Raw genomic sequence first — 14983 nt, forward strand, 5'->3', positions numbered from 1 at the left:
CACTGTTTTGAAAGACAGGTGTTTTAAATCGATTGACTGCAAAGGCTCAAATGGCGCACCTTTCATGGCTTCCAGAACCGTAGAAAGGTCCCATACGGGGACTGAGGGAGGTCTGGGAGGATTCAGTCTCTTAGCTCCTCTAAGGAAGCGGATGACTAAATCGTTCCTTCCTATTGACTGACCAAGCGTTGTTTCTGAGAACGCTGCTATAGCCGCCACATAAACTTTGAGCGTGGAGGGGGCCCTGCCCCCATCCAACAGCTCTTGTAGGAAGGAAAGCACCTCCGTCACATCACAGTTTGTGGGTGACACACCACGGGCTGTGCACCAGCCCGAAAACACTGACCATTTCGAAGAATAGAGTCGTCTTGTAGACGGAGCTCTAGCCTGCGTGATCGTGTTTAATACTCCTTTAGGGAGTCCAACATGTACCCGTTGATGGCCCAGACATGAAGGGACCATAGTTCCGGGTGAGGATGCCAGATCGAGCCGCGGGCCTGTGAGAGGAGATCTCTCCTCACTGGTACCGGCCACGGGGCAGTACTTGCTAACTGCATCACGGCTGGGAACCAAGGTTGGTTTTTCCAGAACGGTGCTACCAGCAGTACTGAGCATCCTTCTTCCCTGATCCGTTCTATCACCTGAGGCAGGAGAGAGACGGGGGGAAAAGCATAGAGCGGGCGGCGGGGCCACACATGGGACAGCGCGCTCCTGCTCTTGGAGAAAAATTCTTGACAGTGAGCGTTTTCTTGAGACGCAAACAGGTCCACTTTCGCTCTGCCGAATTTCTTCCACAGCAGTTGGACTGTCTGTGGGTGTAGGGACCATTCGCCTGCCGGAACATTGTTCCTGGACAGTCTGTCTGGTCCTATATTCATGATCCCTGGCACGTGCGCTGCTCTGAGCGAGCGCAGGTTGCACTGAGCCCATACTAGGAGGCGTTCTGCCAGCCTGTACAGTTTCTCGGATCTGATGCCGCCCTGGCGATTTATGTAGGACACCACAGACATGTTGTCCGAACGGACCAAGACGTGGTGACCTTTTATTTGGGGACAAAAACGCGTCAGCGCGTTGTCTACTGCCAGCATTTCGAGGCAGTTTATGTGCAGGAGCTTCTCCCGTTCTGACCACTGGCCGAAGAACGGTCTGCCCTCGAGCAGCGCTCCCCATCCCGAGGTGGACGCGTCCGTGGACACCACTTTCACCCTCGAGGAAGTCCCCAGGCTTACACCTGATTGGTACCAGTCGTTCGCTTTCCAGGGTTTCAGAGCTGTAATGCATTTCTGATTGACCCTGAGGCGAAGCAAACCGGGTGCCCACGCTTCGCGTGGGACTCGCGCTTTCAGCCAAAACTGCAGCGGGCGCATGCGTAGCAGACCCAGCTGGAGCACTGACGATGCTGAGGCCATGAGACCTAGCATCTTCTGAAATCTTTTGAGCGGGACAGACGCGCCGCAGCGAAAAGAGTTCGCTGTGCGTCGAATGTCTACCGCGCGCTGTTGTGATAGTCGCGCTATCATGGATAGTGAGTCCAGTTCTGTGCCCAGGAAAGATATTTTCTGACTGGGTGACAGGGAGCTCTTCGCCCAATTGACACTCAGACCCAAATCCTCGAGGTGATCGAGTAAAATGGTCGTGTGTTCTATGAGCACTGCGCGAGATTGCGCTAGAATCAGCCAATCGTCCAAATAGTTCAGCACTCGCATGCCTCTCATTCTGAGGGGTGCGAGCGCCGCGTCCATGCACTTCGTAAATGTACGGGGTGCTAGGGACAAACCGAACGGCAGGACTGTGTACTGATATGCCTGGCCCTCGAAGGCGAATCTCAAATATCGCCTGTGACGTGACGCTATCTGTATTTGAAAATACGCGTCTTTCAGATCTATTGACACAAACCAATCTCCTTGGCGAATCTGCACAAGGATTTGCCTGGTCGTGAGCATCCTGAACTGTCGCTTCACAAGCACTTTGTTCAGCTGCCTTAGATCTAGTATGGGTCTGAGACCCCCGTCTTTTTTCGGTACCAGGAAGTATCTGCTGTATAGCCCTCCCTCGCTCTGATCTTGAGAGAGAGGTTCTATGGCCCCTTTGCTCAATAGTTTCGTCACTTCGGCTCGAAGTAGATGTGCTACTTCTGTTTTTACCGTGGTCTCGACGCGCGCCACATAGCGGCGAGGGCGTCGGCGAAACTGCAGCGAATAGCCTCTTTCTATAATGTTCAGCACCCACTTCGAAACCCCGGGTAGCTTTGCCCATGCGTCTGCATGGATAGCTAGGGGTCGAATACGAAGCGCGCTCCGCTCGCTCAGCGATGGAGAAGCTTCGGTGTGCTGTAACACAAGCGTGTCGCTCGTGACATTTGAGGCATGGGGCGCGCTGATGACAGCGGGCAGATTGCCCGCGCTCGACTCCTCTACGGTGGTTAACCGCGAGGGGGAGGGCTGGGCGGTTCCCGTGGGAACTGTCATGTCTATGTGTGGATGTGGGCGCGGGACAGCGGGCACATTTATCACACTGAAAGCATCGTTCGCTTGCGTGAAGCGAGTGCACGTTGGTTTCGTTTTTACAGAAACCGTGAGACATGCATAACGTGGTGTTAGTGGGCACTGGGTAGTGGGCACGTTCACCATGTTTGAAGCGCAACCGATCTGAGTCGGTTTTATGTGCGCGAGCCCTGTGTGACAGGCTGTGCTTATGTGTAGGGATGGGCACTGGGCAGTGGGCATTCTTACTACACACGAAACACCATCGGCCGTGGCCGGGACACCAGAAAATACACTCTTTTGGGGATTTATCTGGGTAGCCGTGAAAACGGCATTTGTGTGCAGGCAAGCGGGTGACGGAACCGACTTGTTGGCTGCAGAAAACACTGGAACAGTCACATTTTCTGGAACTGGACGAGCGAATAGCTTTGGTGTGAGTCCGGCCGCAGCGGGACTGGAACACCGTCGTTTTCCTAGCTGTGCTAGGACGACTTCGGGGCCTCGGGCTTCACCGTGATCCTAGGTCGCGAGCCGCGTCCTGCGGGGCGGCGACCGGATGAGCGGGAGCGCGGTCTCGCGCTTCTGGCCTGGCGGCGCTGTGAAGTGGAGGCAGTGGACGGTGGCTGTGGCTGTGAGCTCTGAGCAGACGGTTTCGCACGGCCTGCTGCAGAGCTGGAGCGCTTCGGGAGGAAGTGCTTCATGGCCTGAGACGCTTTCTGTACCTCTGCGAATCTCTCCGCGAAATCTTTGACGGAGGATCCAAAGAGGCCTGTGGCGGAAAGCGGGGCGTCGAGGAACGCGGTGCGTTCAGACTCGGCCATTTCCGAGAGCGTCAGCCAGAGATGTCTCTCAGACACGGTGAGAGAAGCCATAGTCCGTCCAATGGCTTGCGCTGCGGACTTAGTAGCACGAAGAGCGAGGTCCGTGGCACTCCTTAAGTCCGGCACACAGATCGCGTCAGGTCCTTCCTCATCCAGCTTACGGAGGAGATCGGCCTGGAAGATCTGGAGCGTTGCCATGGTGTGCAACGCTGACCCAGCTTGCCCGGCGGCGGAGAAAGCGCGGTGGAGCAAGCTCGACGTCGTGCGGCAAGCTTTAGAGGGCAGGGCCGGCTTAGCGCGCCGTCCAGCGGAGGGCGGGCATAAGTGGGCCGCTATCGCCTCTTCAACCGGCGGCAGCGAGAGGTATCCTCTGTTCTTGGCATCGTCAACGGCGGAGAATGCCAAAGAAACAGCAGGACGCACTCTAGCAGAATAGGGGGCGCTCCAGGACTTGGCGACTTCTTCGTGTAACTCAGGAAGAAAAGGCGCCGGTCTGGACACAGGCGAAGCGCGCTCCCCAGGCAGGAAAAATCCATCCAGCCGGTTGTGAGCGGGCTGCTCAGGCGAAGACCACTCGAGGCCGAGGCTCGCCGCGGCCTGTGCGAGTACTCGCATGAGTTCCGTCTCAATAGAAGCTCTCTTGCCTGACGAAGTGCGGGCAGGGGGTGCGGGGTCCTCAGAGCCCGCCCAATCCTCACTGCCTGACGCCAGGATAGAGCAGGAATCATCCTCTCCCAGCAGGGCTTCCTCATCCGCGATATCAACGGAAGCGGCGGCAGACGGCGGCCGCTGTCCGTCAGGAAGCGAAACAGAAGAAGCCGGGGAAGCAAGCGGGCGAACCGGCGAGCTTTGGCGGCTGAGGGAGGGTTCCGGGGCCCGCTGGGCACGGCGCTTTTTACGGCGCGACGCCGCGGCGGGCGGGGGAGCAGTCTCGGTGAAGACGGCTAGGCGAGTCCTCAGAGTCGCCATTGCCATCAGCTCGCAGTGAGGGCATCCGCCGTCAGCGAGCGCGAGAGCTGCATGTTCCTCACCCAGGCAGGAAACGCAGATCACGTGGCGGTCCCCGTCGCTGAGTGTGGCTCTGCACGAGCCGCAGGAAGGCATCTTTAAAAAGACGCTAGCTCTTTTAGAAATGTGTGTCGCGGCGGCGACACACACACACAGAAATACAGTGCAAATAAAGAGAAGGATATAAGCGCCGGAAAGCGCAGCAGGAAGGCAGGAAGGCAGGAAGGCGGCGCGGCCAGCGACTTCAGTGACTCGTCCCGCTGAAGGTGCTCTCTCTCGACGGCGCGGCTTCTAATCCAGCTCCAGCGATGCGTGTGCTTCGCTTGAAGGATGAAAAATCAGATAATAGCTGCCTGCGAGCGATATTTATAGGCCTAGACCACGCCCATTTCGGCGGGACGTAACGCAGCGGGCGCGAAGTGCCCTGATTGGGTCTGGCGTCACGCCAGGCCTCGCTCGATAGGCTGCTGCAGTTGCCGCAGAGCAGCCAATAGGCGCGCGAGCTGTCTCGCCTATGTCTGCATTGCTGCTGCAACGCGTTTTGCATTATTACAAAATTAAGGATAATTTTTGGCTTCAATATCTCGCGGAAAAGGATTTTCCCCTAGCGTAAGATATCTTACGCAGTACGAGAGACCTCTCGTAAGAGAACTACAAACCGAACAGCTATTATAGCAAAGGTCTATTTAAATATGGAATCAACTTCGCCTACTTTGTTGTATTTTTCTTAATTTTAGCAGCCATAAATCTATTGTTAGTATACCATAACAAAAAATATCAAAGGATGACCAATGTAAATAAAAACATTTACACAGGTAAACAAAGTAAACATTCTATATCTGCCATATGCTGGCATGCAAAAGTATTTGGAGTCATCAACGTATCATTGACCATCAGTGGCGGCTGGTGCTAAAAAAAATTACAACAAACTGAATTATTAATCCAGGAATGAATGTAGGCCAATTGTTAAATAACAATTTAACAGTGATAATAATGTAGCTATCATTAGCCTAAAGTTTAGCTAAAACTTCAGCCGGTATAGGGTTGGGAAATAGCCAATTGCCAAATAAATCTGAATTTTTGGGCTAAATGGCGATGTATGGTATAATCTGAGTATTTAATTATTATTTGTCTATTTAAAAAAAACAAAAAACAACAAAAAAACAGTATTTAATTTTTTAAACAAATATTTAATATCCTGATCAATATTGTCCTACAAACAATGTTCATATTGAAGGTTATAAAAACAAACATAGTGTAACCTTGCTGTCTATCTGCAGTCTATCCAAAAAAGGGGTCAAATCACATTACATTCTAACCTTGCAACATTACAATCTAAAAACAAAATAATGCTTTTTAAAGAAGTAGTTAAATTTACTTAACTTAAAATAAAATAAAATAAAAACAAAGCTAATATCATAAAAATAAATACACATGTAGGTTTGAAATTCTGTTTGTTGCACATTTATGTTCACCAACAACAACAAATATTCAACAACAAATATTTTAGCTAAATATATTTATAATTTAGTGCTAATGTATATTTTAGTCAGAATAATTGCGCTACTATTCTATTGCGCTCCGTCTGTTCGGCGCGCATGCACGCGGCGGCGCTCGTTCACGGAAGTTTAGCTTGCAGAAAGCTCGCCCACGTGACAGCAAACTGGAAATATTGACTTTCTAACATTTACAGATGGAGAATATGTCCGTGAAATGTAAGTTATGCACTGAGGAAATTATTGGATGTCACTTCAGCTTATGGCTAAATATTATTATAGGTTTATTTGTTTTCACCAATCGCTGCACAAGTGAAGTTTTCGTATGATGACGAAAGCACGTTAGTGCAAGCCCGGAACCCATAGAGAATGCATTGCAGTGCCTGCAGTTAGAAAAAAAAAAAATCTTTGAATGTAATTCTATGGGAACTCTCTGGGCGATTTTCGGCCATTGTGAAATCGCCCAAAAAAGAGGCGGTACTCCACAGAACGTGACTTGGGGCTGATTGGACTATATCCAGAGGCAGAACAACAGTGAGTGACGGCTAGCGTAACTCTGTGGTTGAATGAGATTGTGATTGAAAAAGTCCCTTTCACACTTTGGTGGTGCGTCGCCCGATCGGCCTAATGAAGAAACCGCCGCTGTTGACTATGCTCCGATCATAACATCGGGTTATTTAACACCGGATGTTCAGTGATGCATTAACAAATAAAGAGCGGGTAGTGTTGATACTTACATATCGGAGCGTTTATGTCAACCAAACTATAAACAATTATATTTCTCTGTCAAACATGAGTGAAGGCTGGATTTCTGAAAGCCATTCAAATGATAGCAAAAAAAAAAAAGTGTTCAATTAGGGTCCACTCTCCGGTTATCGATCAGAGCGTATCCTTCCTTTAAGAATGCCCTTTTACCTGTCTTTCTGGCTTCTTGGACCAGTGGCCACAGCTTTGCACGTGCCTCCCGGTCTTCTTTCAAGAAGTCTTCTTTGAAACGTATGTGCATGTCTCTACACACTCTCGCATCCTTCGACTTCTTCCAAACATCATCCCGCACCGTTTTCATTCCGAACTTAATGATGATTGCTCTCAGTGTGTTAGTTGAGGTAGCAGCGTGGCCTTTACTTCCCAGCCGGTGAACGGTGTCTACAGTGTCTCACAGCCGCTCCACAGACATTGGAACAACTCTTGTCAGTATCCCGATGACAACTTCTCTAGTGTCCTCTCCATCCTTTTCAGGTAGACCAATCATCCTCAGATTCCACCTTCTTTTGTATCGGGTTTGCTCTGCACATGCTTCTTTTAACAGGCCGTTTTCTCTCTGAAAGCCTCCTATTTTTTTCTGAGGCACACAGATTTCTTCTCAGTTTTCTTTAGTTGCGGTTGTGTTAGCTTCAATACGTCTGTCAAAACTTTTCAGTCTGGTTGAAGAGCGACCAGACCCTGAGAGGACAAAGGACCTCTCTGGAAATTAACATTTGAACTCCCCCTTTTGCACTACCGAGACGAAAGTCTCACCTCCGAGTCATCCTAATCTACATTTCATTCCCTCTTCCCTCACCCCCTCTCTCTCATGCTCAGATCACCTGAATTCTTCCAAGAAAATATTTAGTTTAATGTGAATGATTATCATCGAGTATTGTACATTTTGGTATCATTTGAAATGTCTCAGGGCGACTGGTACAAATGTCTCATTTCCAAATAAGTAAAACAAATATTAATAAGGTTTTTAAGAGTTTAGGGATAACTGGCACACATAGGAAGGTGGTCTCCTGGCAAATGGTCTCCCACCCCCAAAAGGTGTCAACTCTGAATGCAAATTGCCATTGTTAGAAGATGTTTCCATGTGAAAGAGGTTCTGTCTATATAATGGAATGCAACGAGAAGATCGGGGCCTTTTTGTAACTCAAGTTGGCCCATGATGCTAAGAGTGACTCTTACTTAAGAGTAAACTCTTAGCATCATGTATCTTAATGTTGGGTCGGGGCCTTTCTGTATTTCAGATTAGCCCGTGAGGGTGAGAATAAGACTCTCAGCTTCATGTATAATGTTGGGTTCGCATCTCTTCTCTTTATTCCAGAGCATTTGATGTTTTGTATCAATTATCTTTGAATTGATTATGAAATTGGCATGATACCTGACATAATAAATTGTTACATTTGATTATTCTAACCGTCTTTGACATTATTTTCATTAAAGAGTTAAAAAGAATAGTTAAACATTCGCTTACATTTAATGATGCACAGATATCATTAAAACCTTTTCATTTATGGAGTCAGATGAAATAACGAGAAAATACATATGAGAAAGTGTATTGCATTTAATCAAAAAATACTTTGCCTCGAGAAAAGGACAGTAACACGTAGAGACCTTCCGCGCTTGTCGGATGCTGGACTTTGGGCCGATCGAGAGCGTGACTTTACAACTGCATGTAGAATTGCAGCGCCAGTATTCGCGTCCTCAATTTCACTTTGGTGTCTCTGTTTCTTTGGATTCGGCTGTTTAATCGGCGTATGTTCTTTGTTAATTTTGTTTTCTTTGGATGAATGGTGCTCCGCTTCCATTTCTCCCTCAATGTCAAAATCGTCACATGCCTCGTGGAGAGCAGCCAAGTTGTAGTTGTGGTCGGACATGATTCTAGTAACAAAGAAAAAAGTAGAGGGGTTGTTTCACTAGTTTATCACATTTCAAGGACTAAAATATATTTTTTTTACCAGAGCTTGCAAAAGTGCTACCACTCACTCCGCCATCTTGAAAACCCCCTTTTCATTTGAGACTCAAATGCAGACCCTCACCCGGTGAACAGAGAAAGCAGAAATGATGCAACTGCGTCAATAAGAGGCTGCGAATAAGAAGCTGGATTCAGCCTCGTGGCTCAAGGAGCATGGTAAAGTTAGTTTTAGAGTCGGTAGTCTTAAAAATATATCAACACCACGATTACTTTTAACAGTATATATAACCATTGTATATCGACATGAAATATTAATTCAAAATTACCTACGTGCATTATAGCTGCATACTCGAAAATACGCTGGCCGAGAGAGCTCAACGCGCTGCAATTGAAAAAAACCCCACCCGCAAAATAAGAAAACATCTTCATCAGTTTCACAACACATGTGTGCCTCAAATACTCACAACACAACCAAATACAGAAACACGCTGCAAAAGTTTACAACACAACCAAATACAGAAACGCGCTGCAAATAGCACACACCACAATGGAAATGTTTCCAGGGAACCCCAATAAGTGACAAACCCGGCTGGGACATGCTTATTGCTTGTGAGCATCCCTATGCCATACACCCTTCAAAGGGCAGACGGCAGAGCGCTTGAAGTGGGTACTTGGGAGTGAGCAGGGCACTTGTGTGTCATTATGTAGCCGTTTGGAACACACTTGATGAAGGGAGCAACGAAAGACAAGGTAATTTCCTCATTATTTTCACCTGGGATGTTCCCATGACAATGCAGCACAGTGTCCAACAGCTGAATAGCTGTTATTACCAGAAATATCTTATTATTGCTGTTAACATAACTGTTGCAAATAAATAAACATTTTATACAAAAAAGTTTTTCAAATATGCGTTATATCTGTGTGTGAGTGTCTCAACTTTAAAACTTGCCGTCTCATATTTGGATCGCTAGACCGATCGCGCAGGCTGCAACGCTCGTGCTCTGGAGAGATGCTGCGGGGGTGCTGCGGGGCGGAGCGCGAGATGCAAATCTCGCACGCCAATGTGCATTGGCTCGTTTTTACAATACTCGAAGATGACAGGCTCCCTAAGCGTGATCCCAATCAGTACGGTATGTCCGACTACGTCGAATGTGACCGAACTGAAAGCGAACAGCGTGTTTTTGCTCACACCCAAATAGGGTCAAATTGGACAAGCTAAAATAAATGATCTGTGAGGTATTTTGAGCTGAAGTTTCAGATACATTCTGGGGACACCAGAGACTACATCTTGTGAAAAGAGCCATAATAGGTCCCCTTTAATTACTCACCCTTATGCTGTTCCAATCCCATAAGACTTTCATCATATAAAGCGATTGAATCTCTTTAGAAAATTTGAACTAAACCGCTCAATTCATATGGATTAGTTTTACGGTATCTTTATGAAGTGTTTAGTTGAGTGAACAGTCAATGGAGGGACAGAAATCACTCAGATTTCATCAGAAAGATCTTCATATGTGTTCCGAAGATAAACAAAAGTCTTACGGGTTTGGAACGACATGAGGGTAAGTAATTGATGAAGGATTTTTCACATTTTTGGTTGAACTACAGTATCCCTTTAACTTCTCTCTTTCATGTTACATTATCACTTTAAAAAGGATAAAAAAAAAAATTATTTCACTCACTCACACTAGCTCAGAGATCCACTCGTCGATGATCACACATTTACGTGATTGGTTACAAGGTAGTTTGTGACGTCAGAAACACCATCGATTTCAAACCGCGTTTTTGAGACTGTCTTTGGTTCACTGCAGTTTTATGGAGAAAATACTCAGCAATGGTGTTGACTTATGAATTTACACATGGTTTGTCTTAAAGCATATTAAAAACAGCACATTGACATATAAACAACATTAAAACCTTGATTTTCACCACAGGGGTACTTTAAAGCAATGGACTACCTGCACTGAGCTTCGTGACACGCTTCCGTTTTGAAATAGTACAACTAATTTTTTTCCGGTTATGTATTTTCAATGTGCTGTAGTCACCTAGTTGACTAAACGCCACCTAAAATTAGTGTCCACAAGAAGATTAAAAAATCTGGACATTTTCAGAGGTAGGAGAATAGATATTCTGATGATTACTGTGTAAAGAATTTTCCAAACTCAATAGAACATGAAGTTGAGTGGTCGCAACAGGAGTCGCAAACCAAATACGGCGACATATTGGAAAGGTACAGGGAGCATTATCCATCGCCAGAGGAAGCCACAACAATGGGAAAGGTGTACCCCCACAATAAGGACGAAATCACTAAAGGTATGTATGGTAGGCAAAACTTTAACTATAACATATAACGCTCAATTTGACGTAACGCTAGTTATACAAACATTAATGTTAAAACTGTTTCGTGTTCACAGGGCAATTGACTACAAAACTCAAGGCAGTACGAATCAGCTACAGGCGAGCTGTCGATGCTGGTCGTCGAAGTGGCCATGGGCGAGTAGTTTTGCTCTATTTTGAGCTCTGCGAGTCAATTTGGGGAGGCTCTCCTGCAACGCATGCGATTCATGGGGGTATCGAGACCGGCGACGTGGCGGTGGAGGCCCCGGAGGAGTTCTCCAGCCCAACTGGCGCTGGGTCATCTGCGGATCAGTTTCAAGAGAGTGCTGTGTCTCCCGAGATGACAGAGAATCGACGCCAGAGACTCACCGCTACCCTGTGTGGCCACAGGAGAGAACGACTGAAGAGAAAACTCTCCGCAGATTCCGTTGCACAGGAAGACCTGGACATAAAGAGACAGCTCCTTAACAGACTACAGGCAACAGATGACGACTTTGTGCAGACAATGGGCCGGTGGTCATCTGCAATGGACAGTCTGAACTCAAATATTGAACTGCTAGTACAGCATATTGTGGGTTCAGGTAGGCCTACCCCTCAGTATATGCCTCCACAGTCACCACACACCATTCACGATAACCCATATAACTATGGACATATGCTGTTACGGGCAGTCGGACACCACCCTTAACATAAAGGAGAGACGCACACAGATCAGCTCGTATCAAAATTAGTGGGTATGTTTATTTAACAGAATGGGTATCAAATAATACGTTGGTTAACAATAAAGAAACAACCACAAAGGCGGAACGTTTTCTACTGCCGGGTGGACGACTAGACGACAATCACTCACAAGACAGAAAGCACGGCTGTGCATCGACTCTGTTCTCAATTTCTGTGTGCGCGCTCAGGAGCGTAATGAGAAGCCTTTTATTGCGCAGGTAGGCTTCGCTCAGGTCTGGCTCGTCAACTGTAATTAAGACAAGGGGAAGAAACATTGCACTCACACATGTGTAGGAACAAACACCAGGGCTGAGGGAGGTAACATATGCCAATAAGAAGGCCACTCCAGGAATACAATTCCCCTGGACATTTCCCCACCACAGCAGTCCACCTGCAAAGCACAGAGACTACACACATTTGTAAATGTTTTTTTAGTACAGCCAACTTAAAAAGCAGTGCTCTTGTATATAGTTTTATATCTCCATGGTGTGTTTATTTGGGTGTTGTAGTTAATAATTTGTTATTTGCACAGTATAACTTATTTTAATAAAGACAATAAAACAACTTATTCATTGTGTATTTGCTGTCTTTTTCATCTATCAATATCTATATCTCTAGGTATATAGATATATCTACAGAGATATTTAGATACATCTATACGCACCAAAGAGAGGATGACAACATCTATTCCATCAAACTCACATACTCAATTTTAGAGTCAAAAATTTTACTTTTTATTCAGTCACATCTTTTTTTTAGGTTACATTTAATAATAACCATATAAACATTTTAAAAAACACATGGCAGTCAGAGCAAAAGGCAAATGAATACTTTCTCTGTACTGGGAAACCTGTTTTTTATAAATGTTAAAAATAAACGTTTTAGTTAAGGGTCAAGAAATGTCTTCAACACACGTCTCACTCGTTTCCCTTCATTTTCATTGCTATCTGCTCTCACATTACAATCTCTCAAGTGTGGCTGGAAATCCCTGTCGTACTGGTGAGCAGCATTTATGCATTGTTGCTCGTTTACAGGTTCATTGTTCATTTCACAATAATTGTGCAGAACAAAGCAAGCATATATCACAAAAGGAAGGTCCTTCATGTTTATGTCCATCGGCCTTCGCAAAGCTGCAAACCGTGCCTTCAAACGTCCGAATGAACATTCGATCACCATGCGCGCCTTGCAAAGAGATAGGCCGTAATACTGCTCCTGTGGAGTAACTCCGCCGTTGGGGTACTCCTTCATGAGGTACGGCATAAGGGGATAAGCTGGATCCCCCAGAAGAAACACGGGGACAGCATCTTCACCTTCCACTAACTCTCTAGGGCAGGAGGGTATTGTCCCATTTTTTAGGTCAGCACACAGTTTTGAGTTGGCAAATATGCACGCGTCGTGCACACTCCCCGGCCATTTTACAACAACATCCATGAAACGATACTGGTGGTCACACAAAGCTTGTACATTCAAAGAATGTTTTCCCTTTCTGTTGATGTAGTCTGTTGAGTTGGCTAAGGGTTGTTTGATTTCGATGTGTGTACAGTCAATTGCCACCAGGCATTGTGGCATCCCGTGTGTCCGATAGAAGTTCACAACAAGATCCTTCACCTCGGCCTCTGTGTTCGGTGTTTTAATGTAGTCTGGACCCATGAAAATGACGATGGCCTTACAGACCTGTCGGATGATTACTGAAACAACTTGTCGGGATAGTCCAAATGCATTTGCGGTTTTCCGAAGTCTCCCCTCGTCACTCAGGTAATACAACGTGCATGCTACCTTTGTTAGTACATCCACGGGGGCCCTCATTTGTGTTGTTGCTCCTTCCACGTGCGGACGTAGTCTTTCACTGAGGTTGATAAGTGCCAATCTGGACATTCGAAAGTTTTCGCACCATTCCTCAGGAACCACAACTTCATTGATAAAATTATCCCACCATGCGCTGGTTCTTCCCGGCTTAACCCAAAACCGACGCTCCATGTACGGTCGATACCGCCGCTGCACATGGGAATTGTCACAGATCGCTCGAATAATAGCTTGCCTCCGGCGCATGTATGCAGTTATAGCATTGTAAAATGTAGAATTTACTTGCACAACAGCTGCTAGCAAAGACATCAAAGTCAGTAACGCTTTTAATTCGTTATCCATGTTGTAGTCACTAACCTTACGTAGTCCAGGCTGTTTTTGTATGTTTTCTTCCGGGGACGGGTCATGTGATGGGTGGCTGACAAATCAGGGAAGGATACGCCATGACTGATGACACCCAATCATAGAGCCGAGCGTGAGCCTCTGCGTCATCGTTTCTAAAGTCCTCCGTTTTGACCCGTCTTCACTAAAACGCCCTCCGGAGATCCAAAACGCAAAACGGGTCGGCAGCATTTCTAAACTTCTCCGTTTTGGGACTCCGTTTTTGCCGTTTTAGTCTGGACGGGAGGTGCAAACGTAGCAAAAGGTCTCCGTTTTTAAACGAAAACGCAGTAGTGTGGATGGGGCCTGAGACATTTCCAAATTATACCAAACATGTATAAAACTGTATGATAATAATTCACATTTAAACCATATAGATTTTTGGGTGAATTTCAGGTGATCTCAGCATGAGAGAGAGGGAGTGGGGGAGGGGGGAAAGAGATGTATTCTAAGGTGAGACTTACGTCTCAAATGGTGATGCTAACTTCAAAAGAGAGAATTCAAATGTTCATTTCCAGAAATGTCCTTTGTCTTCTTGGGGAGTGGTCGTTCCTCCACCAGACTGCCCGGCATTTTCTAATTTCTCAAGTCTTACAGTTTCTATGTGCCATTCGTCTGTATGGGCCAATTAGTTCATACCTTTACAGACACAGATAGAGTTGATTGCATCTGAGGCACAGTCACAATGTACTGTAAGTGCATCTGACTTAAGAGGACTGAAAATACACATACTCTTTCAGTCTTCACTTTTCAGGACTTGTGCGGCACACTTGGTATGAATGAAATCTCGATGTACTACATTCGCCATGTTGCCATTATCATGTGACCTACTTGCGACAGTTGCATTGCTTCACTGCCATTCATAAATCCTCTCCCGTGGCCTCATGGGTTAGTAAAGTGTCCATCGCATGCACACTTAAGAATCTCACCGGAAGTAGTAGGTAATCCGGGTAATTTTAGCCTATACTCTTTTATGAGTACTGTGAATTTCGGCATACTTCTTATGTCACATACTGTTTTTCGCCTACTTTATAGTATGCGATTTCTGATGCAGCCTTGATTTGTCACCACACCAGTAAGATGTAAGAAATACACTTGCGCTCCCAGGGGCGGTTCAGCGCAAAGAGGCGGCGTGTTCCGGCGCAAACGTTCCCTCATGCTATTTTACAGGTTTAGAAAACAATTCCGCCACTGACCGAAAAAAACTAGTTTAAAGTTAGTGGCGCATGGCATGTTATCCATATGCTATTTTAAGGGCGCATG

At 46.4% G+C, this 14983-nt stretch overlaps 1 protein-coding gene across 1 annotated transcript; it reads left to right on the forward strand.

Moving 5' to 3' along the window:
- Window positions 1-10180: 10180 nt before the first annotated feature.
- On the forward strand, window positions 10181-11793 carry LOC309494674 (uncharacterized protein; the record flags this gene model as incomplete). Its single annotated transcript, XM_082164088.1, has 3 exons — window positions 10181-10792; window positions 10894-11375; window positions 11725-11793. Exons 1-3 carry the CDS (start codon window positions 10750-10752, stop codon window positions 11791-11793), a joined length of 594 nt encoding a protein of 197 aa, XP_082020214.1. The 5' UTR covers window positions 10181-10749.
- Window positions 11794-14983: the final 3190 nt, after the last annotated feature.

This window comes from Leuciscus leuciscus, assembly GCF_965113295.1.
Source record: "Leuciscus leuciscus genome assembly, chromosome: 3".
NCBI classification, from domain to species: Eukaryota; Metazoa; Chordata; class Actinopteri; order Cypriniformes; family Leuciscidae; genus Leuciscus; species Leuciscus leuciscus.